The sequence below is a fragment of the Ciconia boyciana genome, chromosome 5, assembly GCF_034638445.1.
Source record: "Ciconia boyciana chromosome 5, ASM3463844v1, whole genome shotgun sequence".
Lineage (NCBI taxonomy): Eukaryota > Metazoa > Chordata > Aves > Ciconiiformes > Ciconiidae > Ciconia > Ciconia boyciana.
Genome location: NC_132938.1, coordinates 25,876,385 through 25,902,634, shown reverse-complemented (window position 1 = coordinate 25,902,634; position 26,250 = coordinate 25,876,385). Strand labels below are relative to the sequence as shown.

The window sequence follows — 26,250 nt, the reverse complement described above, 5'->3', positions numbered from 1 at the left end:
CAGTACATCATGATTACTAAGAATACAATTTTTAAGCACATTCTGCATGTGTGAAACTAGTTTTGGGGGCAGTTTTTTAAAGGCTGAAACAAGAAGCTTGCAAATGAAAAGCATTCAATCAGTTATGTAGAAGGATCAAACTTAACCCAATGCAAGAGGAATCACCAGCAGCGAAGCTGTTTTTATGACCAGATCTCAATTACTGTCACTCTGGGAAAAGTGGGGGGAGGGTGGGAAAGAAAGGAGAAGTCCACATCAACCAGCAGTTTCATACAAAGGACAAACCAAGTATAAACTGACATTATCCACTCAATCCTTATATCAGATCTTCGATGATCAACCTTTAGGGCAGACACACATATCCATTTAAGCCTGTATTTGTCCAGTCACACAAATCATTCTTTAGGAAAATATTTCCCACAGCCCTTCCCATAACTCGATGTCCACAGAGAGGGTAAAAAAACAGAAATATAGAACAACTGCGTCTACACCGGGCAAGGGAAAGCACTGATTTTACGACAGTGATTTGTTACCATTATTCACTTTGGCATATAACAGGATGGGAGATTGTGCTGCTAAAGTAAATACAGCAGTTATATATGCCTCCTCTCCTTTGGTTTTCTGCTCCACTACAGCCAAGACCCCACATCTGATGACCTTGAGGGCACATCATAAATGTCAGCCCAATGCAGGCAAAACTCTAAATGAAAAGCCGATTGCATGGAAAAATAAGGAGCTATTTCAGGAAGGTGATTTACTCAGTATCATAATTTATGAATTGGCATCTTTATATTTTCATGTGGATAGCTTGAATTTGTCCTTTAGGGCCATTTTAGAATCTGAAAAAAAGAAAATACAATTGAACATGAATGTCCATGTTTAAGTAGCTCCAAGTGAGCTAAAGCCCAAGCTTCTCAAGAGAAATTTGTGAAGCAGAGAAAATAGAAAGGTTTTGGTTTTACTAGTCAAGGAAAGATCACTGATGTAGAACCCAGTCCTACAATCTGATTCGTGCCAGAACCACTCTTGAGTCTGTCTGGAGAGATTGTACTAACCTACATGACAGATATGGCCTTTGTTTATTCATATATTTGACAAAAGCTATCTTCCCACATGTTTAAAAACAGATTGTACACGCTTCGACTGTTTTCTTTCACTAACTAAATTACACTGTCCTCAATATGTTACTGTACTGTGTGCCACGAAAACTAACACTGTATTAGGTAAGACTGATTTTTTATAAAACCTGGGTTTTTTCAAAGCAGGGTTTTTTGCCCTCTAAAATATACTTGCTGGCTTTAAATTGCATACAACTGTCACTGCACCATGTACCCACAAAATTAATTTAAAAACATCACAACAGTGCATACTTTAGATTCTTTAAGATCATTAATTAAGTAAATGAAAAATAAAAAACATCTACTGAATCTAGATTAGTCTTTCTGACTTGTGTTTGGAGGTCAACAAGGCAGCATTCTTCCAAACGTCTTCTAGCCTTAAATTAACTTCAGCAAGCTACAGCAGTGGGTAACCGCAGGAAATACATTGGAATTCCTTTATCATTAATTATTCCTCTTTGTAGTATCGTACATTCAGCTTAATATTCAATGTTGCTATAAATCAAACAGTATTTTGTGAACTCTTAATTCTGTATATGCAACCTCAGTTTCTAGACTCATTCTCTTTCTCACTCAGAACTTTTCCACAGGTGCAACTCATACTTTTTTTTTTTTTTTGACCAGAATTTTCTGCTGGCTGTGAGTTGGTTTGAAGCTGTGGGTCTGACTAGGCTGCAACGTGAAGAGGAGACCCATTCACTTATCATAGAATCATAGAATGGTTTGGATTGGAAGGGACCTTTAAAGGTTATCTAGTCCAACCCCCCTGCAAGAGCAGGGACATCTTTAACAAGATCAGGTTGCTCAGAGCCCCATCCAACCTGACCTTGAAAGTTTCCAGGGGTGGGGCCTCCACAACCTCTCTGGGCAACCTGTTCCAGTGCCTCACCACCCTCATTGTAAAAAATTTCTTTCTTAAATCCAGTCTAAACCTGCCCTCCCTTAGTTTAAAACAATTGCTCCTTGTCCTGTCACAACAGGCCTTGCTAAAAAGTCTGTCCCCGTCTTTCCTATAGGCCCCCTTTAAGTACTGGGAGGCTGCTATAAGGTCTCCCCACAGCCTTCTCTTCTCCAGGCTGAACAACCCCAACTCTCTCAGCCTGTCCTCATAGGAGACGTGTTCCAGCCCTCGGATCATTTTTGTGGCCCTCCTCTGGACCCGCTCCAACAGCTCCATGTCCTTGTGCTGAGGGCTCCAGAGGTGAATGCAGTACTCCAGGTGAGGTCTCACCAGAGCAGAGTAGAGGGGCAGAATCACCTCCCTCGACCTGCTGGCCATGGTTCTTCTGATGCAGCCCAGGATACAGTTGGCCTTCTGGGCTGTGAGTGCCCATTGTCGGCTCATGTCCAGCTTTTCATCCACCAGTACCCCCAAGTCCTTTTCCACAGGGCTGCTCTTGATCACATCATCCCCCAGCCTATACTGAAACTGAGGATTGCCCCAACCCAGGTGTAGGACCCTGCACTTGGTCTTGTTGAACTTCATGAGGTTCACACAGGCCCACTTCTCCAGCTTGTAATATCACCTACTTTGTGATTATTGTATCCAACACCTTTGCAGAAGGCAGGCTTTACTACACTACAGTAAGGTGAGCAGAATAACTTTGCTGTTACCTATTTTGTTATTGTTACCACTTGTGAAACTGGGGAATTTAACATGTTTAGTGCCGAGGTAATGTGTGGATAAACATAGCCTCTCAGCTGAAGACCTACATTGTACTTTGAGAACTGTGTGGATTCAACAAATTCTGAAATTTTCACCTTCATCTTCCACACTAAGTTATCTTCAAGCTTTTCAATCAAATTTGAAGACTACAGCATCACCAAACTCTTGCAAAGTTTAGGAAGTTGGTCACAGAGGGTTAACTTATTTCTCGGTGAGGGCATTGCTCAGCAAAGCAGAAAGAAATTATTCCAGCTGAGAAAATGAAATAAATAAAGCACAGGATAAGTACCCAAAAGTTAGTGCCAGAGTGAGGTTGAAGCCACAAAAATGAAGAAATTGTCACATGACAGTATTTCACAACACATTCAACCCTTCAGGGGCTGGTTCACTACTAATTTTAAGACAATTAGGTGTAAATCATGGAAATGTACTAAAAGCCTTCCATTCCCATCACCATAACAGCAGCAGACACAAGACTGTAAGAAGAGATTTACCAGCATGCAGATTGCTCCTGTGCTGTTTATGTCTTCTTAGAGCAAGGCTACTCCATCTTTGGAATCACTGGGCAGGTACGCAGTGATTTCTTCTCACACAGTGTTAGCAGGACAGACTTCAAAGTCTGTGACACGTTGTCTGTGTGGCTCTGTGTACAGAAGCCAAGTAAGCCTGCAAGTGTCCCTGAGCACCTCCATCCTCATAGCCTTATTTTTAGGATCTATGTCACCATACAAAGAAACAACATCAGGTTTCCTGCTGCACAGCCCAATCCCATTGGAGTACCTCTGGTGCTGCACTCTACTTCCACCATCAGCTTGTGAAAGTACCAGGAAAAATTTGTCCAAAATTTTTATGTTCTCACTTTAGTTTCCAAATTTATGTCAACTTGGCATTTGACAAAACACCTAAGGTGATCTAGTGAGGTGCACTGAGTTGGTTTGGAGCAGAATGCAATTCAATTTTTTTACCTTAGCCCCTAAAGCAGCTCAACACAATGCTGGACAAACATCAATGCCAGCACAAGGGAAAACAGTGAGAATGTACTGTGAATGTACAATCAGAAGAGAAAAGAGTAACAGAACTGCCTCTTCTGACAGAGGACAGCTATTAGATCTCCTCACTGTATCATCAGCTATTACACTTGAACTAAAATCCCATGGCAGTTTAAGACTGACTGAATCAGGGGTCTGAGGTCCAGCCTCTCCTCTAGATAGTGTGGCCTTGCTTCTCCCTGACTCTCACACAGATGCTCATCAAGGTGTTCTGTTTCATGAGGATGCTAATTTAATTGAAACTGTATCACTTTTCCTTCTGGAATATTTAAATTGCTCTGAACTGCCTCACTGACTGATACCACAGAATAATACGAGAGTAGGAGAAAAGGTGGGAAAGTGCAAGTCGGCAACCAAGGGAGTGCAAGGCCACCAAAAGCTAGACTCAGACTAGGTTAAGATGTTAAGAGCGAGCTTCTCTTTGGAGATATGTAAGGAAGCTCTTCTCTATGTGAAGAGGAAGTTTCTGAAGGAAACTCTACTGTAACTCTGGAGGATGCTTGGATATTATGGCTCTTGGATATTATTACCTGTATTGGACTTCATAGGCCACAAGCATCAGACCTCGTAAGACAAAAGGAATGGTTAGTAGTCAGAGGAGAAGCCATCACACATCCGCTAATTATGTTTTAGCCTCAGTTCCACTGGGTTGTATTTCTGCTGCAATCCCCAACAGAAAAAGTGAAGGAACAATAAATAATCTTGGCATGAACTCTGGCTCTAAAATGAAGTGCACATGGCAGCACAAGTAACACACAGCTACTTTCAATATTATTTAAGTTGAAAAATACACTAACGATGTCATCTGATACAGAATACTATACTGTTGAAGTCACAGTAAGAATTCTTATTGGTTATTCTGTAGCAGAAATTTCTGGATGATTTAGGAGATTGAAGAAATCACAAGAAAATATAATTTTTTATGTTGCTGCCGCTGTAAGAGTGGGAATAGGCATCTCTTTTTACAAACCATGTGATTAATTTCATCTTCCTTGGTAAGATACTATCTCTGACTTTAAGTCAGGAAATGGCACTGGTATTGCACAAATTACTTCCTCCATGTGGCAATCACACATGAGGTTCAGGGAAATCACACAATATTTCTTATAAAATGAGGGTGAACACAGGAGCGCTTAGCTGAGCTAGGATGTCACAAAGTCACTCTAGGGTCTGACAAGAGCCCCATAAAGGCTTGGGATAATGCTGCTAGGGACAGGGTCATTGGCCACTACAGCCCCCATGAAAGAAGAGTTCACATACATGAATCCTTTGAACAGATCCCAGGGTAGAGCTGGTGTAGTCACAGTTATGCTCTAGGCTCTGGATGAGCATAAAGCCTGATCAATTGTGAGAGTGTCCAAAGCACAGCTGGCTGTTTGCATTACATAGGACACTCTATTAAGATTTACACAGTTAAACTTTGGCCTACTTTATATACCGGACTATATATGTGCACAAATATGTATTTGATTTTTTAATTTGTTCTGTTAGATTTTTTTCCTTCTTTTACATTAATTTCTCCAGTTAGCATTTGGGAGACAGGAGAGACTTCCTAAACCAAAAAGCAGTGCTAGCAGTTTGCAATTACATAGATTCCATCAAAAAAGCAAAGGTGCATATGAATAGGAGGCAGAAAACAGCCAAATTAAGCTCTCAGTTGCACTGAAATCAGTCCAGTTACCTCATTTTGTCTCAGTGTTTTATGCTTTTTGCAAAAGAACCACCACATTTTAATCTCCCTAGACTCATCAAGCAGTAAAATACAGTAGAAAAAGATCAACTCTATCTTTAAAATTATCTTGCCTGAAGTCTTTTAAGAAAGGGAAATGGTGCTATTAAAAATGAAATACTTAGTGAGGCCGTATCTCAGAGTCTAATGTAAAAACAAGTTGTGTAAGAATCCTCAGTCACGAAGCTAAGCCTCGCAACAACTGCTTTGGAGTTCACTGGGCCTCTGCCGTTCCTTTTATAGATGAATCATGCGAAGTTCACTCACAGCATCAGCTCTGTGCAGCCTCACAGAGAGAGCCAAGCGTTGATTAGCTGAAACCAGCTTCTCCAGCACATAATCAGATCACAAACAACATGTAACAGAGAGCACTGCATTCCAGGTAATGCAGCATGATCTACTTAAGTGCATAAGCTATTGCAACTCATAAAAGTAGGTGAAGGTTGTTTAAAAATGTAGTAACTGTTAAAGCAATTGGTGGACCAAAAAAATTAAGACCTCTGACAAAAAGAGAGATCACTGTTGTAACTGAACAGCTCAACACAGGAGCAAGTGCTACATTTTAAAAAGTACCTCAGTGTAAGGAGTGTCTGCTTATCTGTGTCTGCTATGGGGCAGATTTGGCACAAGCAAAGTCAATGAACAGGCTCAGGTCTCGAGCAGGTGTCCCAGTCCACTGCAACCATACGGGCACTGCAACTCTCATGGCAACATGCCTGCAGCTGCCAGAAGCCCAGTTCCTGGGCCAAAAGCTGTCTCTGATTTATGACACTACAGAACGAAGATTTAGAAGAAGCAAGCAGACTTGTGCATGTCTTGTGCAGCTGTGATCCTGCTTAAATGATGAGCAATATTTTTCTCTAAAATAGAAAAGAACAGTTCTATCCAGTGTTTTGCCATTATAACATTAACAGCTCTGGTAAACGCAAGCATATATTACAGACTGTTATGACAACTTGTGTCCAGACTCTTGGAAAAAAAAAAAAAAAAAGAACTAAACCCTTTCAAAATCTGAACTGAACTTTTTACATTTCTTCATACTCTAGTTCTGCATTGGTCATTGATAATGTCACAGAAATATTTCTCTTTACAAGACATCAGGCTCAAGTTTCTAAGCTCTCCCTCAAATCCTCTACACCTCCAGTTCATATCACAGAAAGACAAAAGGAGAAACTTTCAAACATTCTGAGTATCTGCTTCACTAAAAAAAGATGACAGTGCTGTCTGCTGACTTTTACTCTGTATACAGGAATTTATTTTACCCTGTGACCAGGAAGAACAGGTGGATGAGGCACTCTACAGGCAGCTAGAAGTAGCCTCACATTCGCAGACCCTGGCCCTGATGGGGGACTTCAACCACCCAAGTATCTGCTGGAGGCATAGCAAGGCATAATCAATCCAGCAAGTTCCCGGAGAGCATCGGTGACAACTTGCCAACCTAAGTGACGGAGGAGGTGATGAGGAGAGGTGCTCTGCTGGACCTCATACTTACCAACATGGAAGGGCTTGTTGGGGATATGAAGGTCAAAGGCAGCCTTGGCTGCAGTGACCATGAAATGGTGGAGTTCAGCATCCTGAGAAGCAGGGCAAAAAGCAAGATCACAACCCTGGACTTCAGAAGAGCAGATTTTAGCCTCTTCAGGGATCTACTTGAAAAAGTACCATGGAATAAAGGCCCTGGAGGGAAGAGTGTCCAAGAAAGCTGGTTGTTATTCAAAGACCACCACCTTCAAGCTCAAGAGCAGTCCATCCAAATGACCAAGAAGTCAGGTAAAAATGCCTGCATGGATGAACAAGGAGCTCCTGGCAAAACTCAAACATAAAAAGGGAGAATACAGAAGGTGGAAGCAGGGACAGGTAACCTGAGAGGAATATACAGACACTGTCCAAGCATGGAGAGACATGGTTAGGAGAGCAAAGCCCACCTGGAGTTGACTCTGGCAAGGCATGTCAAAGGCAACAAGAAAGGTTTCTATAGCTACATAGGTGACAAAAGGAAGCCTAGGGAAAATGTGGGCCTGCTGCTGAATGGAAAAGGCTGAGGTACTGAATGCCCTCTTTGACTCAGAATTCTGTGAAACCATTAAGTTTAGAACTGTTATTCTTTATCTACAATAAATATAAAAGTATAATAAAGGACAGTACAACCTTAACTTGCCTTAAATCTAAACTAGCCCAGGGCATTATCAGATAAACTAGTGACCAGTATTCCATTTGCCAGCCAAAACATCCATCAAATAAGATTAAACATATCTAAGTAAAACAAATCATTTGATACACCAAAGAAAGATCAACATAATGGCACATGGAATTACTTTTCCAAACTGAAAATAAGAACAGAAATTACTTTTCCTCTGTAATGTTTTGGCTACTTTGTATCTGCTGGAGAGCAATATCCTGTGACGGTATGCCATTAGCTTCTCATTATCTATCTCTTTCATTCCTCAGAGTGAATGATGTGCTAAACCAAGGTGTCCTACAGAAGGAGAGCGGTGCTGTTTTTGTGCAGAATGAGCTCATGAAGGAAACAGCACACCTCACCTACAGTTCCAAACACTTTCGAACTACCAGATCTCAAGTGTAGGACAAAAACGCTAATAATTTTTAATGTACATAGTTTTCAACAACAACAATGACGTCAATAGCATCACGCTTCTGTAGAACATAAGCAAATGTCAGACCAGAGGCCGCTGGGAAGATATGTAGGCTGGTAGCATGTATCTTTTCACTTAAGCCATCGCACTCCTACAGTACCCAAGCACTCTGGCCAGGCTGTTCAACAAGGCTGCGTTCTTATGATGAAGGTACTATCCTGCAAGCACAGATTTACTGGAGAGTTAATTTTTCCTCAGCTTCCACCACCATTACTCACGCAGTATGCATAATCCCCATCTATGACCTATCAGTAGTCTTCATAAGCTCCCTGCAGGCAATATAATTGAATCCAGCTCCACTCCTCAGCACCTACAAAGAATATGCATTAATGCTTCAGCCCCACCCTCAGGCAGAAATTACTCAATCATGAGGCCCCATCAGAACCTCCACAGAATGAAGGTGAAGGGATAAGAAACTCCACTATCTGTAACTAGTGGAAACTTACTGAGGTTATCCATGAAGAAGGCAGGAAGGCTCCAGATCCCATATCCAACAGATCTGCTTAGAAAGGGAACTCTAGTCCATAAAAGAAGCTCTCCCTAGGCAGTGTAAACCTGTCCTTTTAGCACTAAGTAGAGTGGAATGATCTCTATATGCACGTGCTTGTTTTCAAGTAATGTGCCAAGGAGCAGTTTGCCAGGAAAGCTTCTCTCACCCTTCCCTACTTACTGCTATACCAGCAGGGAAAGTGAGCCGTATACTGCCCTGATCATGCAATGGAAATAATTATACAAGATCCTACAGAGTGAAGACAAAGACCACAATAGGGCATTGCCTTTTCTTTCACCTCTAAAGAGGAGCAGGACAAAGAATTCCTTGCAAAGAATCCTGGCATTATTTAGTATTAATTACCTGTCTACTGATTTCTTCTCTAAAGTGGCTATGTTGGTAATGGAGCAACAACAAACCTAACAGCCCTGTATTCATATCCAGGAAAAACACTGCATGCATTCCCACACCCCTATCAATTCTAGACTTTAGCTAAATATTACCCAGCAAAAAATCATCTCCCATTAACAAAATGTTTTTGTATTAAACAGTAAAATAATCCCTCACTAATCAAGTGTATGTTCTCTCTCAATTTGTATATATAAAGCAGTACAACTACAGTTAATGGACTGCAGTCTATCTGCAATGCCGATGCTAAAAGCCTGACCATTCCTGGTTTTCTGTACTTTCTACCACCTCCAGTGCTATTCCTCTGTCTGCATGAAGTTCAAGTTTCTTGTCCTGTTTAAAGGCCTTCACTGTTTAGTCTTCTACTCACCTGCTTTCGTCTTAACATACTAATCTTCCTAGTCTACTTCTCCCACAGACATCCTTCTGCCCTCTTTTATTCTACTTATCCTAAGGTGGTGATATACTCAGAACTTATTTGCAAATCCACCAAGTACCTTCTACTTCAAATGCTCAGTCAGACCTGACCTAATCTGAGAACTCTTTGTCAAATATAGCCCTACTACAGATGTGCAGATACTAAGAACTGTGGCTTTTGCAGTTTACAATATTATTGTACTTAGTAACCAGTTGGGTTTTTTCAAATAAAAATAGATGAAGTGCAATTATCACAAAAGTTTGGAAGTCCAAGATTGCTGGGTAAAGAGTTGTTATGAACATGTAAACTCTGTGGCTATACCTATCTGGACTACTGTGTCTCTTATACAGAGCTGAAGCAAATAGAAAAAAGAGTCCTCAGGAGCAAGAGTGCCAGCACAGGAATCTGCTGAGTCACACAGGCTGCAAAGGTCCAATTTCTAAAATTTGTTTCTTCTGAAGTTGAACATAAGCTGCAGCAACATAGTGCTAAATTCTTCTTCCCAACTCACTCACTTTTAACAAACAGCTCCTTCAATTTGTAACAAAGGTATACAGTATGCTCCTATGCTTTCAAATTGGGTATCTGCAAAACAGGTAACATCAGTTCACTTCTCTTGATAAATACACAAACACCAATTAGCTAAGAAGCATTACATGACAATATTCAGGACAGAGTAACAAAACCCTATAGAGCATAAAGGCTTATTTAAAAGGTAGATTAATCAGAAATTACACTGAATTTAAGTAGAACAGGCAGGGCTTCACTTTAGAAGATAAGAACACTTGGCATTTCCATTATCCTTTTGTTAAGACATAGGTCCACAAATGCTGATTAGATGTCTACCTCCTAATTAGGAACCTAACCTGCAAAAAAGTCAAGAGAAACAACCCTTGCAATCAAGGCAAGTTAAGAGACCAAGTGGAGGGTAGTTTTTGAAAGGACAGATAGCTGTGTGAATCTGGGGCTAAGTAGTTAAAATAGGCATTCAGAAATTCTGGGTGTTGTCTCCAAAAACATGTAGACACAGCTGCAAATTTAACTAGAGACTTATTTCGTTCTCTTTCATTTCAATCTTTTGTTGCAAAACAAAATGCAAAAGAAAATGTACTGGAGGTGATCAGTGCTGTGTACTCACCATAATCCTGTAAAATCACAAGCAAAAATAAGTGCATAAGCAAGCTGCAAAATGCATTCACCAACTCCTGTTCAATGCCAAGTTCTGAAACATCTATTCCTTATTTCTGCTCCCTTACATACATAAACTTGGTATCCTACATTTTAACTTGACAGGATTTCTCACTTGAATGCTTATGATTTACAACATATTTGCATTCTAATTTACCGGAACTCCCTTTTTATCTGGGGGGATTTAGCTAAAGCTGTTTCCATATGTTTTGAGCTTGAGACTACAGATTTGGAATTGTACAATGTTTTGCTATTGGGCAGGTTGGCATAAATCCCATGTGCAGTGTATATTCACATAATACCTCCAAGGTGCTTCAGCAGGACATGTCCTATAAGTCCAGCAAGCAGCATGTAGCAAGATGCTGTTTTCCAACATTATAACTAGAGTCTACACTGGAGAGGTGAAGGATATGTCACTGTTTTGTCCCCAGTAGATCACAATAGCTTCATGCCAAATCCTACTCACCTTACTCATTCACGAGAGTTATTGTCTCACATTACCCTCAAACAAAAGAAGGGATGGACTATTTTTAATGCTTCCTCCTTTTCAGCAAGGACACAACTTGCTCCTAGGAAATGCAGACTGAGCCAAATCTCACCCACAGTGTGAGACATGCACACCCAACTCCTGTCTCATGCCATGCAGCAGCAAGCCTGCGTGTCACAGAGTCGCAACATTGCGCTGTGGCCTCTCTCCCATTCTCCGACACCACCTGGCAGGCTCTGTGGATTACAGAGCTAGGAAGAGGTTTCCACAGTGTCCTGTGGTTGGAGGTATGCTACACAGAGAGGCTCCATCCTACCCCCTCCTCCTTCTGAGAAAGGAGGTATCTCCGTTTCCCAGTCACATAGGTCTCAACTCAGGAAAGCAGAAATTTGAGAGGTCTAACCGTAGGATTAGATAAAGTTCACAGTGACTCAAGGGTGAAATCCTAGCCCTAGTGACATCAACAGAAAAACTCTCACTGACTTGAGGGCCAAGATTTCAGCCCATATCCCAAACTAAAGTGTTTTTTAAGCTGATGAAATTCAGGCTCTGATCCTGTAGGAGATTTACGCACCTTTCATTTCACATACTGAGCAGTTCAAATTCAACTGAACCATTAACATCAAGTAAAGTGATGCCTGTTGGTAAGTTTTAGTGAGATCCAGTCTCTAATTGTAAATTCAACCTCGAGATCTTACACTGTAGTGAAAGGTTTCAAACAGCAAAAAAGCAACTCCAGGGTTGCTTGCTTTGTTTTTTTTTTCTTTTTACTTACTTTTGTCTGATCATCAGCTTTAAATACATAGCAGATACTTCGCTGATTTGCTGCTCCATCCCTTATCAGACAAGCAAAGTAGCTTGGATCGTAGCTGTTGTGAATCAGTTTGTGGACATGCTGTGGCTTGTATTCAAACAAACTTGAACAAATCAAAGGATCCCACTGCTGGATTTTCCCTGTGTCTGGTTCACATCGCAAACTCGCTGGTGAAACATAAAGTCGGATTTGGCTGACGCTAGGTTCTTTGGAAGATTTTGTACTGAGCATCCGGATCTCTGCCACAATCCAAGGCAGCATTGACATGGTGGTTAGGGAATGCACTGGCAGAGAGCCAACAAGCTGGAGACTGAAACTTGCTGAGAAATCACTAGGTGTTTGATACTTTTTAACTTTGAATGTTATTGGCTCCATTTTACAGTCCTTTAGGGAACCTGGACTAATTCACCAATATTTCAGTTCCATGGAATGATGATATCGGGATGGTTCCTTTGATTAAGGAACATAAGAGTTCTGAAAGGAAAAGAAATAGTTATGTAGGTGCTGGAACCCTATTAAAAACGAACTGTCAGTAACACAAATATTTAATAGCTTAACATCAGAAGAGACATACTGATCATCTACCATGACCTATCTAGCACGTTTCCCCCACATTGGCTCTTACTATTTCAGGTCCAACAAACATAACAGAACTAAATACACTACTTGGGAAAAAGTCAGTCCTGATTTAAAAGTTTCTTTACAACCCTTGCTAAACCATCTAATGAGTAACTAAACTCAAAAATGCACATTCTTTCTAGCCTGTGTCTGTTTCATGGGCAGGTGCATGTGGATCACACTGGCCTATTTCAATCCTATTATCACAGAAAGAACTCAGCTGAGCTATTCTGACCTTCATGACAGTTGAAGTCAGTGCTTGCTGAGACACCTTCACATTTGAAAAGAAAAAGCAAAATAAAGGTCATCTTTCTTGCTCATAGGTGGATGATTTTGAATTTGGCTACTAACATGGAATTGTTTCCTTGGGTATAGTTTGCCAAGTGATCATGGGCTGTTACCAACCAGACTTTTTCATTAAATAACACCCCAGAAATTGTTGTCATCTGAAAAAGCTAGCAGCAGTCAACTGACCGATCGCTGATAAACCTGTCAGATAGCAGAGATGAGCAACAATCCTTACAGCATCCCACTAAAAAACAGATGATGATTCACCATTCATGACTGCATTTTAAGGCCTGTCAGCCAGCCAGGAATACTTAATGTTTGCCACATTGATATTGTATCATTTTCATTTCTTAAAATATCAAATGGAACCAAGTTACATACAACCCTGTTATAACCCTGTCATACCCAGCATCTACTACCTCTACTGTTATTACATATTAGTAGTTTTAGTAACAAAATCCAGTAATTGCATTTATCTATCAATTTTGTTTTGCAAAATATAGTCTATGAAAACACATAGATTGGCATTTGTTATACTACCATGTTTTAACTCCTCATTAATTGAACCTTGTTTCAGCTGTTACATTATTTTGTGCGAGACTGATGAGAAGCTGGCAGGCCTATAATTGCCTGTGTTTAAATACCATGACACTAGTTTACCCTCAGCCTTCTGAGAGTTTCCCATTAAAAGACCTATTAGAAACAACACAGGCAGTCCCAAGAACTCCTTACAAAACATTTTTAATTATATTTGAACAATTATTTAATAAATGGCATCTGTTTACTGTGGCAACAGTATTTCTTGTCTTTGTTCACCTACAAACATGATCAAAAATAGCAGTATTTTTCTCATGAGTTTTCATTAAACTTTGACCTTTATTTGTGCTTGTAAAAATATTTTCAAACTGAGTTTCTAACAGTGCTTCACCTTGTTGAAAATGAAAGGAAATTTTAGGGTTAAAAAAAAAACTTAAAAAAATTTTTCAAGATGGAAATTCATTTTGAACTAAACAAGTGTTTAAAATGCAACCAATTTGCAAATGTCTGAGCAGGGAAAAACATTTCTGCAGTAACTGTCAAACTGTAAAAACAAGAGAACTGCAGAAACCACGTGTTTGGGTACATTTACTTTTTTGGAACTTTTGCATCTTTTGACAAATGAACTCTGTGGCAACATTACCAGTTCCAAGGATGCCAAATTTAGCAAGAGAATCCAATAGTGCAGGTTTTAAAGACACTATTTGAAGAAATCATCATAAGTAGCATTCTAGATGTGTAGAACAATTTTTTAAAAAGCCTTTTTATAAACTTCTGTGTGTGTGTGTGTGTGTCTGTGCATGGGAGATGTGGGAAGAAGAGCCATGAAAATCCAGAATCTGTATCCCTCATTTCAATTATACTACAACTCTTTTTCAGTTTTTTTTTTTGTTTCACAAACAAGCAAGAAAACAACCATCTTTAAGGTGAATATAAATGCATTGCATCGTATGGGACAGCAGCTTCACAAAGCATTTTTACACCTTATTGACACAGACTGCTAAACACAATTATCATTACAGTTTTGCATCTGTCAGGAATCAAAAAAGTCTCTTCTTCTTTGACAAACTATTACAAGTTTTTTCTCCTTAACTGTAACAATGAAAAATAGTTTGGCAACTGCAGGGAAGACTGGATTCACTCCTAACTACAATGGTGTGTAGTCTGAAACATATAAAAAGTGAGTTTTTACCTTTTAGTGTTCTCGTCATTTAGTGGCATACATAATAATCACAGGATAAGAAAGCCTAAGAAAACTCCAATCTTAGCAGAAAACAGAACTGAGCTACCGCACAGATGATGACCTATTAGCCACCTACTTTTTGTAACCATATTTCTCAATTGTGTTTTCTCAGAACTCTTTTTAAAAAAATGCAATTAAATAAAACGCATGTAAAAATACAACAAAGTCATCCTCATTTAGATCAATTTTTCAAGGAAGAGAAGTTTCATTTGGATTACCGTAATCTACCATGCTCTTTTACCCCAGACCTACAAGGCACTGCAGCCTCAAACAGGAATAAATATCACAATATAATACACTATTTTGCATGCTAACTCTAAGGACTGAACAGTCTTTAAAAAAAACCAGCTTGATACTCTGTCATACTTCAACAAACTTCAACAAACTTGTTGAAACAAGTTTGTGAAACAAAACTTGTTTTTTTGTGAAACAAAAAACTTTTTGTGAAAGTTTTGAAACTTGTTTCAAAGTTTAAAAAAACTTTCAAAAAACCAAAAAAACTTGAAACAACTAGTTTTTTGTGAAACAAAAAACTTTTTGTGAAAGAAAACTTTTTTTTTTTGTAAAACAAAAAAAAAAAGAAAAAGAGTTGTAGTATAATTGAAATGAGGGATACAGATTCTGTATTTTCATGGCTCTTCTTCCCACGTCTCCCATGCACAACATACTTCAACAAACTTGTACTGCTGGAATGTATTTAATCTAAACGCAAAGCTTCTTGGCATTTGTCTCTTTTTAGCAAAATAAACACCTTGCAAAGTCAAAAGCATAAATACTCCAATGTCTGCATTTGTTATTTCTAAAGAAAAACAGTTAATACTAAATCAAAACAGTTAACTCGAAGTCAGGATGCTAGGTTTTTTTCCTAATGTTAAGAGGGGCTAAAAGTGCAGTTTCTGAGAGCACAAATTTAGCAGCATCAGAAGGTCTCCTTATCTAACCTGTATCGTTTTGTATGTTACCATTCTGCATGTTTCATCTCCCTTTTCCAGCCATTCTTTCTTTGTTTCCTCTTCCTGTCATCCTTATCTTAATTTAAATGCAAATCCCACCAGAAATTATACCAATTTCATGCTGCCAGCATTAACGTCCTTTAAGTTTACACCAAGGACTAGGTTTTACTTCAAGACCATGAAGTAAATGTTTAATTTAGACCTAAAAATAGTTCTGTTCATCTCAACAGGCCTATTCCCAGCCATAAAATTAAGCACACATTATGGCCAAAGAGTGTCTTGTGCTCTGAGCCCGTCCATGTCTGCCCTGACTACACCACTCGGAATTTCGGCACCTTCACCCATCTCTGGTAGCCACCACTCAGTTCATCCCCTCTAAAACTTGGCTCTGCAGGCACTGTACCCGTTTGCCATCCCTGTTAGTACAGTAGGCTCGAACAAGATTCCTCTTCCTCCCAAGTGTCTGACTAACTCACAAACAGCTTCCTCAAAGCAAATGCTTATTTCACCTTTAATCCAAGACAGAATAGAAAAGGTATAAAAATAAAGCCACCCACTTGTTTCCTTCCACCTAAACTTTGATCTTCCCTTGACAGCTCTAAGTGCCATTCAGCTCCGTGACTCCGGGCTGGGAGAAGACCGCCAGGCTTTGCTTTGCACACAGGCTGAATGTCTCCGGTTGTTCTCCCAGTGCTCACGGACATAACTGGGACAGCTCCTCTTTCTTCCCTCCATCGGCATGTTCTGAAGGATCTCTCTTGCCCTTGCACTCAGAGCTGAGAAGAGCTTGAGTGGCACTCCTCAGCTAACAGCTTTGCCGCTGGCTGAGAAATGTTAATATTCTCCAAACTGTATCTTAATGTTGCCAGTGTTTAACCTGCTTTGATTTAGATGTATTTGCTCCATCAGCATAAAAACAGCCAGGCAAACTGTAGCACATATGATATTTACACAAACCACACTAATAAATCTAACCCCACCTTCTATACTAGGAGACACCAGACTGACTCACTAATGTGAAAGATACACATGGGAACATATGTGTTCTCTTCATCCTCAATTTCTCTTTCACTGTGATCAACCCAGCCACTTCTCACAAGCGGAGCAGGCTTAGAAAGCATGCAACACTACACTGATAGTCCTGTTCTAGCAAAATCTGATACCGTGTTTTAAAAGAAAATATATATATCAGGCTCTTGTTCTCCAAATTAAGTTGTATTCTCATCTTTTTATGTCACCTGAAACTAAAACCGACACCTTCAGAGAGAAGTCAGAGTGATGGCAGGACAGCATGAAGAAGACAGCTACAAAAATGAGTACTTCTGCCATTCTGGACCCCAGGTTCTCCCTGCATGAAGGTACATGTCTAAGCAGCTGTGCATCACGCAGGACAGCATTCCTCAAAACTCACCTTCTCTCAAGAGAGCAAAGACTTTATCATGAGGACAAGGTGCAGGCTCTGGGTGCCATTCAGTTAGATGAGGCCAGGTCAGCTTTGAGGTCAGGAAGGAGAATCTTGTGGGGTATAGAGAACAGACTGTGTTATTAACCTGGGAGGGTGGGGCACTGGGAATCAGGTTTTGGCAGCTGGGGGAAAACCAGGCAGATTTGGGACAGACTCAAACTAATACAGAAAAAAAGGCAAAGAAGGGAGAGAGATTGTTCTAAACCAAAAGAACACACACATATTAAAAAAAAAAGCAGAAACTACAACAGTGGTGAAGAGTTATCCTTCTTCTGTTGTTTCTTCTGGACTGGACTAAATTCAATACAGACATGCAGCCAAAAGTTTCAGACTCTTGTTCAGAACATAGGTAACTATTGACCTAAGCAATCCTTCACTCTTCTCCAGCTCTTCCCCTGGCTTGGTAGCAGTTGGAGTGCTGAGATCCACAGCAGAACTGATGAGTTTAGAAGATGCGTCAAGCAAGGAAGCAGTCAGAGCTTCCACACATCAATGATTAAATGAGGAGTTTGACCTGTGAGCTGTTGAACAGAAAGACCCCAGCTTCCTCAACCTTTGCAGTTCATCTGAGAGACAACCGTACAATTATTCCACATCAGGCTACTGACATGACAGCAGTTTTTTTCTGTAAGTCAGTTTTCTTTCTCCCCTCCAATAAGCTAAGCAAAACTTCCAATGATATAGCAAGGTCTTGTGAAAAACAGCTGGTCTTAAAGAGCACAAATTTCTTCAGCTCTTCTCTGCATGGCATTAGTGCTGAGCCCTGCCGACAAATGGAACCAGAGGCACTGGTACCGACTGCACTTCATCACTGATTATTTTAGCAGAAATATCATACTACTTAAGGATTATGAGGAGCCCTGGACTGCAGCCAGAGCTCTGGAACACAAGCCAGAACTAAATACCACTCCTCTCCCTCTCTGCCTGATCCCTGACTGAGATTTACATTGTCTTCACTAATGCTGACAGATTGTTCTATCCACCTAGCAGGATATATAGAAAAACACAGATGAGAATATATATTAGGTATGTCATGGTACGGTCACTGCTGAGAAGAGGACCTTTTATGTTTCCATCAACATGCTTGAAATGACTCTCTTCTCTGGTATCACAACACAGCATCCATTAGATCGTTCTATGAGGCAGCTAGTTGCAAGCTTTATCTTTTTTCTTGAGGCTTCAAACAACATTTTTGGCCTGTTTTCTATAGTTAAATAAGATTGTTTAGATATCATACCACAGGTTGCTCTCAGTTTTCAAATAGTTCTAATTTAACTCAAACTGGCACTTGGAATCACGACGTGCCCTTCTGTTGCAAGGATGCTCTTTTTACCTCATAGCTACTTCTTATCTGCTGTCTCCTTCTGGAGCTATGGCTTGCTGTGGGCAACAGCATGTGCAAGTCCTGAAGTCAATTCGCCTCAGAAATTATTTTTAATTTCCATTCTTTTTTCATATACATGCATTAAATGCTGACTTTTACAAGATTCTTTTCAATGCCGTCAGCAGCTTCAGAAGCGGTCCTGAATAATGTTCCACCATGTACTCTGAGCAAATAATTTGGTTTTGTGGTAATAATCATACCTAAAATATTTACCGATACAGCCAGCATGTATATCAGTCCTCAAATAGGTTAAAAAATTTAAGTAGGCTATTAATAAAAAAATTCCAGCAAAATGGTAATATGTTCTTGATTATAAACATACAAGTTTATAAACATACAAGTTGATTATAAACATACAAGTTTATAATCAACTATCAAATGAAGAAAATAGCTCGCTGTTCCTGCCCTTGACACCTGTTGCTATTCCCTTAATAGAGTCCACAGAAATTAATATGCTGATGATTGAGGTCTTCTGAGTCAGCCTCATACGGACCTGAACAAAATATTGGGCTGTTCTACCACCGCAATGCACTAAAAAAGTCTTTGTAAAAGAAAGCTTGCTACGTAAATTACATTCTGAATGCCATTCCTTTTTATTCAATTGCGTATCCACAGCCAAAAAACTCGCATCCAACTTTTCAGTTAACCAAATTATAAAGTGAAAAAAGTGTCAAGTCATCCACATATTGAATGTGTTTCACATTCCTTCCAGCCTGTCATTTTTCTCACCTGCAAGCATTTCTAGTTTTGCATATTACCTATGACTTTCAGCATTTCTGTAAAACAAGCTGTGATTAATTTCTATTTCAGCCCTTACAAGTGTTAAAAGTATAATCATATTCATCAGCTCAGACGTACTTGCTATTCAGGAGATGTATGTTTTTATTAATTTTGACCCATGATGGTGCATTCAATCTCCGGGCTTAACGGCAGGCACAAATCCCACCATCTGCACTGCTTAAAGGTTCCTACAGCACATCTTCCATATTAGCCTCTCTCCCAAATACAACACAGCATACAAAGGTCTCAATCTTTTCAAACTGCACTATAAATAACTACACTTCTTTCATACGGCTCACGAATGCCGTTTCAGGAAATCATCCCCTTGTTAATTTAGTATGTGAATCTAAAGGGCCATACAAATACTGCTCCAATGTGTGGGGATTTTAAGCTTAAACTCCAAGTGTACTGCTGTAGGAAAGGTCAGTTTTACCCCTATGGGAAGAGTCGCTGTGTTGCTCTAAGAAGGAGCAGGTTCTGGGAAGAGTTACACCGAGCGATTTTGCATTGACGGGTGAGGAAGGTGCAGGGAAGAGAGAGAAAAAGAACTAAAAGCAGACCGTGGCACATCAGGTCAATCTCAGATTAAATCCAAGCAGGTCTTTTGGTTATTCTGACAAGAAGCCAGCTCTCCCAGGACCCTACAAGCTGAGAAGCGCGGCACCGGCGCCCCGCCGTCCCCGCTCCGCTCCCGCCCGGCCGCCCCGTCCCGTCCCATCCCGTCCCGCCCCGCCGCCCCGCAGAGACACTGTCCCCAGAGCAAGTGCTGCGACTTCACCAGGGGCTCCGTTACGACCGACAGCGCGATCCTGCCGCGACAGATGGGAGGGCGGCAGCCCGCCCTAGCCACGCCGCGGGCACGGAGCAGGGCCCCGGGCCGGACTCGCCACCCGCCTCACAGCCGCCTCGTCTCGGCCGGCCGGAGGCTTGTGCCACCTCAGAGTGCGTGTACAGCGCCCGGACCAGCCCCGCCAGCCCGCAGCCGCCCCCCGCGGCGGGGTGCCTCATTTCTCGCCTCAACTCTTTCACTTCCTCAAAGCTAAAAACCGCTCTTCCTCTTTCCCTCCCTCCAAAAACGCGGCTCGGCCCCGCCAGCGCCGCTCCCCCGGGCCCGCCCGCAGCGGGGGCACGGCGGCCACCACCGCCGCCCCGGCCGCGGCCCGCGGCCGCCCCCCGCCAGGCCTGGAGCCGGGGCCAGGGGCTGACCGGCCGCCGCCGCCGCCGCTGCTTACCGCCGCCTTGCCGCCGCAGGATGTGCTCGCTGCAAGGAAGTGCCTTCGGCGGGCAGCGGCCACGGGCTGTCAGACGCCGCCTGCCCACCTCCCGCTGAGGGGAGAGGGGCAGGGAGCCGCTAACGGACGCCGGGCCGCGGGAGGGGAGGCCACACCAGCGCCTCAGGGCACCGGCAGCGCGGGCGCCCCGGCCGGGCCGGGCGAGGAGCCTGCTCGCCGCCTCCTGTTTCTGGCCGCCCCGGTCAGGACGGGCCGCCCCGCCTCGGGCTGCCCGCACCGCCCCTACCTGCCGGCGGTCCGGGCGGGAGGAGGCGGGGGAGGCCGGGCCGCACACCCAGCGGCTGCCGCTCGCCGCCTCCCTCCTCCTGCCGCAGCCAGCGCGGGCGAAAATAGCAACAGGCGTCGGGTCCCCGGCCCGGCGGGGGCGGAGAGGGACAGGCGCCCGCCAGAGGCGGCCGGCGGCGGGCAGCCGGCGACAGGCGGGCGCCCGTGTCGCGACAGAGGGCAGCTGAGGCCCCCTCCCCCGGCCCGTTTCGTCCCTCTCGAGGAGGATTTCGGCGACGCTGCCCGGTGTGTCTGCCACAACCTCTCATCTCCCGCGGAAAACATGTCGGTGTCGCCTTGCCGTAGTGAGCCCGGGTGGACCGCGAGGTTAGCTGAACTTGTGAGCACAGAAGGTAAGGCGGGAACCATTTTCAAAGGAAGTTTGCTCACAAAACTGGAACTAGCCCGGCACCTGGAATCTGGAAGCAGGCAAGGCCCCGTCGGATCTGGGCCCAGCCCTGGCCGTGGGGCAGCCTTCTGCGGGCTCACCTTCTTCTCTGAATCACCTTCGTGCCTTCCTCCCACTTCTTCCATGCACGAGAAGCCACACATGCATATATAGAGATATAGATAAAATCATTGTAAGAGTTGGCACTAGTTGGTCTTTCAGTTGCCAGAGAGGAAGAGGAATGAATGGATCTGGAGGCTTAATTATACTCCTCTGCAAGTGCTCTTTCCAGATGATCAAGGCACCCTACATTCCTGTTCTGCAAACCACTTTTGCACTCAATTAATTGAAAGTCTTCTTGGCAGTAAGACCACTGATTTACTTACTTTTAAGTCTGTGCACATTTGTAGAATCGGAGCTTTCTCAAGGAAATTTGCTCTGCTGCTGCATGTGTGCTTGCTGTGAGGGAAACAGGCAAGTAAGCTGTCAAATGCAAGCACAATGTCGCCCCAGATTATGAAAAATCAAGTCACTTTTTGGTATGTAAGCACATCCCCTACTTGCAAAGTGTAAGGTGGTTGTATCTACATGGCTTTTGCTTGCTAGGTGTACTTTTATAGGGTCATTGACATGCTAATCAAAGTATGAAAGCAGCAGATCCCTCAGAGCACTTGTTCCCGATCTGTACTCCGTTCATGGTTTGCTGCTTCTCCTTCAGACATGGGAATAGGTGTGAGTGCCTCGTGTTTTCAGTGACATCCTTTGCATTCCTTGGGAATAGGAATGCCACCTCTCTGCAAACTGGGCCTGACTTAAGTCTTTAAACCATCACTGCTAAGGACAATGCTCTTACTCCAGTTATCACCTCCCAACCTCAGTATCTGAGACAAGCGTGTCCTTTTGCTCGTTTTAAGCCTGCTGCCTGAGCATTGCATGCCTCTAGTAATCATGTTATGGAAGACAGCGAACTGCAGTCGTCCCCCCCCCCGAGACAGCCCCAGCACTTCAGCCAAGGCTCATTCATTCTCAAATTACCAACCAATGATCTTAGGAAGACGTTTTTTACTGCTTTGCTGTTGCCTTTCAGAAGGTGATAACGAAACAGATAAGGATCCTACAAGACAACTTGCTGCTTGGAAAACCCCAGAACAACAGAAGTCAATACTAGAGTATCACAAATACAAATCCTTTCTTCCTTCTCCTCTTTGATAGCTGGGAAAGAAATTGGACTGTGCTTGAAGTCATTCATGGGGCCCTCAATTATTTTTCCTGTTACCTCTGGCTCATACGTTTTAATTCTTTGCCTAGCAGAGTTTTTGTCAAATTACTCATGTTCTGATACAATATTTTATAAGCGAAGTGAAATGCCTTGGTTAAGAACTACACTTACATTGGTTTAATAGCTCCATGTGCTCTAATCTTGAAATAAGTCCCCTTTTTTCATTCAAGTAGACATAAAATACCTCCTTACAGTTAATAGGAGACAAAGCAAACCTGAAGTGTTCATAACTTGACTTGAACACCTTGAAAAACTATTCAGGAACAGTCACTCATTATCTGTTTAATCCAGCCAATCTTCTACAATGCATATTGGTAAGATGTAGTAAAAATATAGCATCTGAGTGCCTCAAAAATAAAGGAAATTTTAGTATAACATTTGCAATGTTTTGTGATAATTTTATTTTAGAATATTTTGCTTTTTTATTAAAACTAACTAAAAAATCCAAGTAATAAAAATACAAGATCTGTCAATGGTTTTAGAAGGTATTAGACTGTTGTCTGTCACCAGCTCAACAACAGATGAAAATGTCCTAATAAGAACAGCACATCACTAATGAGATAGAGTGGAGAAATGCACAGGTCACAGTAAGCATCTGGAGGAAACTCCACCCTGTTCAGCAGCGTACACATAAGTGACCATTCATTTCAGTGCTGGTAATCCAGACTTAAAACACTGCTATGACAGAAATCAAATTGTTTGCAGAGCGGGTTTAGAAACAATGTACAGAAAGAGTTTAAAGCTGTAGCAGATGAAACAAAGAGCATTTAGATATGAACACACTTTGGTGTGACTGGTGATAACAAGGGAAAAAAACAACTCTTTTATCCCAGCTCTCATGGGACAAAAGAGTGCTTCTGAATAGCCATGCAGTAAAGCTGCAACTGTTCTTTATGCAGTAGAAGGGTATTGTAATGTTAGGTAGCTCATGAGCTACGTAAGGTGATACAGAAATGTAGAAGATGGGATTGTGCGTAAAGTCACCTTCTCTTTCTGGTTTTAGCACCTATCAGGTCTGCAAGATGTCGTCCCCCATTCTCATAATTCAACATCCACACTTTCCTGAAGACAGGTGTTTAGGTGCTTTATTTGAAGAACAGAAAAGTCACTCTGTCTTTTATGTCTGTTTATCCAGGATGCAGGAAGACCAGGTTTTTTTCTACTCAGCCTGAGAGTGTTCAGCCTGCCTCCCATGAAAGTTTCCTAATCATTGGCCTCCAGGCTGCATTGGACAGCATTCCTTCTCTCTGCTTCCTGATGCAACTGTTGCTTATGTAGGGGGGAAAAAAAAGTTTGATTTGTGAAAACAAGAAGAAAACCAGAATGGGGGTCATATGTTCCAGTCCCTAAAAAGTAAACACTTCCATGTGTTCCAGGGACTGGGATCCCTGTATTCAGGTGAAAGCCCTGAGCACCAGACTTCCTAATGATGTCTGATTTTCTGAAACAGTAAATCTCTGTTCTTTTTTCCTTCACAGGCTAGTTTTTCTTTACAGTAGCCTATTAACTAAAACATACTACCATCACATTAACTTCTTCAGACTGAGGAGGAAAATCAGCCTGGGCTTTCCACATCCTGCAAACATGATCTATAAAAGAACACCAGTTTAACCATTATCTCTTTGTCCAGTCACATCTGAAAAAAATGCAAAGAAAACCCCGCCATTGCCTTTTGTACAAAACATGAATATACAGGCTTGTATGAGGCACGCTATGAGAACACGTAGGCAATGAAGCCTCTCTTGTAGGCTAAGGAAGAGAAGCATCTACTCACTTGATCCCAGTTGGGATAGGATTGTAGATCAGTACAAATCTAGCCTGAATGTGCCTGGTCATGGGTGAGGACAGAACTTGGGGCTGCTCTGACTGTGGATTCACCCTGTGAAGTACCACAAGGCAAACAAGAAGTTTTAAGTTTCCACCCAAGATGCTTTCAAGTTGCTCCATAGTTGAGCAGCAGTTGAGCAGTAACATTTTGGATTATGAATTTGAATGCAGGCACCTACAGTGTGCTTCAGTTGCTTTATAAGCCTCTGTGCTTTTCCCTCTGGATTACCCATAATGATGAATTTCTATTGCTATTATATAAAACAGTGTAAGTCTTTATTTGTGATTTGTTTCATGTAAATCTGTTTAGCACCTTATTAAGGGCATGATACTGTTTTGTAGTCCTTTGACTTAAGTGAGTTCTGGATGAAGTACTAGATTCTTATCCAGTGACATCGTATCTCCAGATGCTATTTATATATAGTTACAGACATTCCATAAACAAAATTTGAACGATAACTGTTATTATAGCACATTTGCTTATTTCATATGCTGTAGGAATGCATGCCAGTGACATTAGTTAGTGATTATCTTCATAGACAAGAGGCTTTCTGTTATCACTGATCATGATTAAAGAGTCAAGAAAGAGTTGAGCTACTGTTACAGATCCTGCCTGCTGCCTTTGTGTTTTTGCGCATTTCAGATGTCATGATTAATCCTCCCTCCCCTTCATTCCCATAAATACATTTGAAAATTACTTAGAAGTGATTGTGTATTTTAAGCTTTTCCTTTTGTTTGGAAGCTGCTGTTGCTATGCTATCATATGTATTACATTTTATTTAGGTGGGTGTTAGGATATGATTGGACAGTTTAATAGGCTTATCCCATTATGCACAGTGTTCTGATGGTGCATGACCTCATTTCAGTTACCTGGCAATCGCTATACAAAAGAGAAATGTTGGCTTCCACTTGCAAGTTGAGCAGAAATACTATCCCTGATGAACCTGTGTGCTTACATAGTGCAAAGAAATATAATGAAGGAAAGCAACTCAGCTCAGTTTAATTACCTTTGATTACTTTTGTACTTATGGGCAGAAAACAGTTTTCTTGGTCATTATTTTTATTTACAATTAATGTTTAGATTTTACTTACATATGGCATCAAGGTGCCTTCAGCCATGGAATCCTAGAAGTCCTCAATCTTGTAAAGACTTATACCAGTGCTCAGCTAAAAAATGTTAATTTAATATCATTTTAATGTTGCTATTCACAGTTACTGTTAAACAAGGATATAAGGTTTGCTTATTGTTGGTGTGTCAAACCACAACCACTAGAACTTTGAAAAGCAATAGTAAGCAGGAAATTTCATTTATGGACACTTTGTAGGTGAATTAGTTACAGATTTAAACACATACTTGTACAATATGAAAATAATTGATTATCTATTAAATATTCTTTTATAGTGAATTCCATTTATCCTTGTATGATTTGTTGTTATATAGCAAAAGTCTCAAAGAAATCCTTCTGCAGCTCAAGTACAGGACTTGTATTTTTCATAATATGCTGTGGACTAAGTTCACAGCCTGCAAGGAAGATGAAATGTATTTATTTCCTTCCAGCCAAACTGTTTCATAAAGTTTAGTGAATAAAAAAAAAGAAAACAAAAATTCAGGGGTGGATTTAAGTTGTGACTAGTAAACAAACTAAGAACTTTAAAGTGAAGTCCATCAGTCTAGTCTTAAAGCATTACTATGCTTTCATTTTTTGGCAGTTTTTAGTACTATGCTAATTTCTCCTCAGTCTGGAGGCATTTCTCCACTAGCCCCATAGGCATGATTCCCTGTAGGATCAAACGTTTACAACTTTCATTGGAATTACGAGTATTCATCTATTTTAAAAAACAGGCTCATTTTACATGGTTTTGGTAACTTAGGGATGTGTCTTTCTCTAGGAGTAGCCAGGGATTCCCTGA

At 41.5% G+C, this 26,250-nt stretch overlaps 2 protein-coding genes across 8 annotated transcripts in view; one reads left to right on the top strand and one right to left on the bottom strand.

The window, feature by feature from the left end:
• TBC1D1 (TBC1 domain family member 1) overlaps positions 1–20,925 on the bottom strand; it is a 115,729-nt gene extending 94,804 nt beyond the window's left edge. Inside the window, exons 1-3 of one of the 7 annotated variants that reach the window (XM_072863457.1) lie at positions 20,522–20,925; positions 17,072–17,175; positions 11,983–12,495 (exon numbers count right to left, since the gene is read on the bottom strand). In XM_072863457.1, the coding sequence (XP_072719558.1) occupies positions 11,983–12,396 (414 nt within the window). In that variant the 5' untranslated portion in view covers positions 12,397–12,495; positions 17,072–17,175; positions 20,522–20,925. Of the gene's footprint in view, positions 1–11,982; positions 12,496–17,071; positions 17,176–20,067; positions 20,117–20,521 lie in introns of those variants that run through there. The other 6 variants (XM_072863466.1, XM_072863461.1, XM_072863462.1 and 3 more) reach the window with 6 other exon arrangements.
• Positions 20,111–25,489, top strand: LOC140652076 (uncharacterized). Its single transcript, XM_072862379.1, has 3 exons — positions 20,111–20,231; positions 20,329–21,198; positions 23,648–25,489. The coding sequence occupies exons 1-3, from the start codon at positions 20,111–20,113 to the stop codon at positions 23,788–23,790; spliced, it is 1,134 nt and encodes a 377-aa protein (XP_072718480.1). The 3' UTR covers positions 23,791–25,489.
• Positions 25,490–26,250: the final 761 nt, after the last annotated feature.

Coding starts and splice junctions, on each gene's coding strand:
- LOC140652076 (XM_072862379.1), top strand. CDS start 20,111: ATGGGAGGGCGGCAGCCCGCCCTAGCCACGCCGCGGGCACGGAGCAGG. Junction 20,232..20,328: donor GAGGCTTGTGCCACCTCAGA/GTGCGTGTACAG, acceptor ACTTCCTCAAAG/CTAAAAACCGCTCTTCCTCT. Junction 21,199..23,647: donor TGAACTTGTGAGCACAGAAG/GTAAGGCGGGAA, acceptor CTGTTTATCCAG/GATGCAGGAAGACCAGGTTT.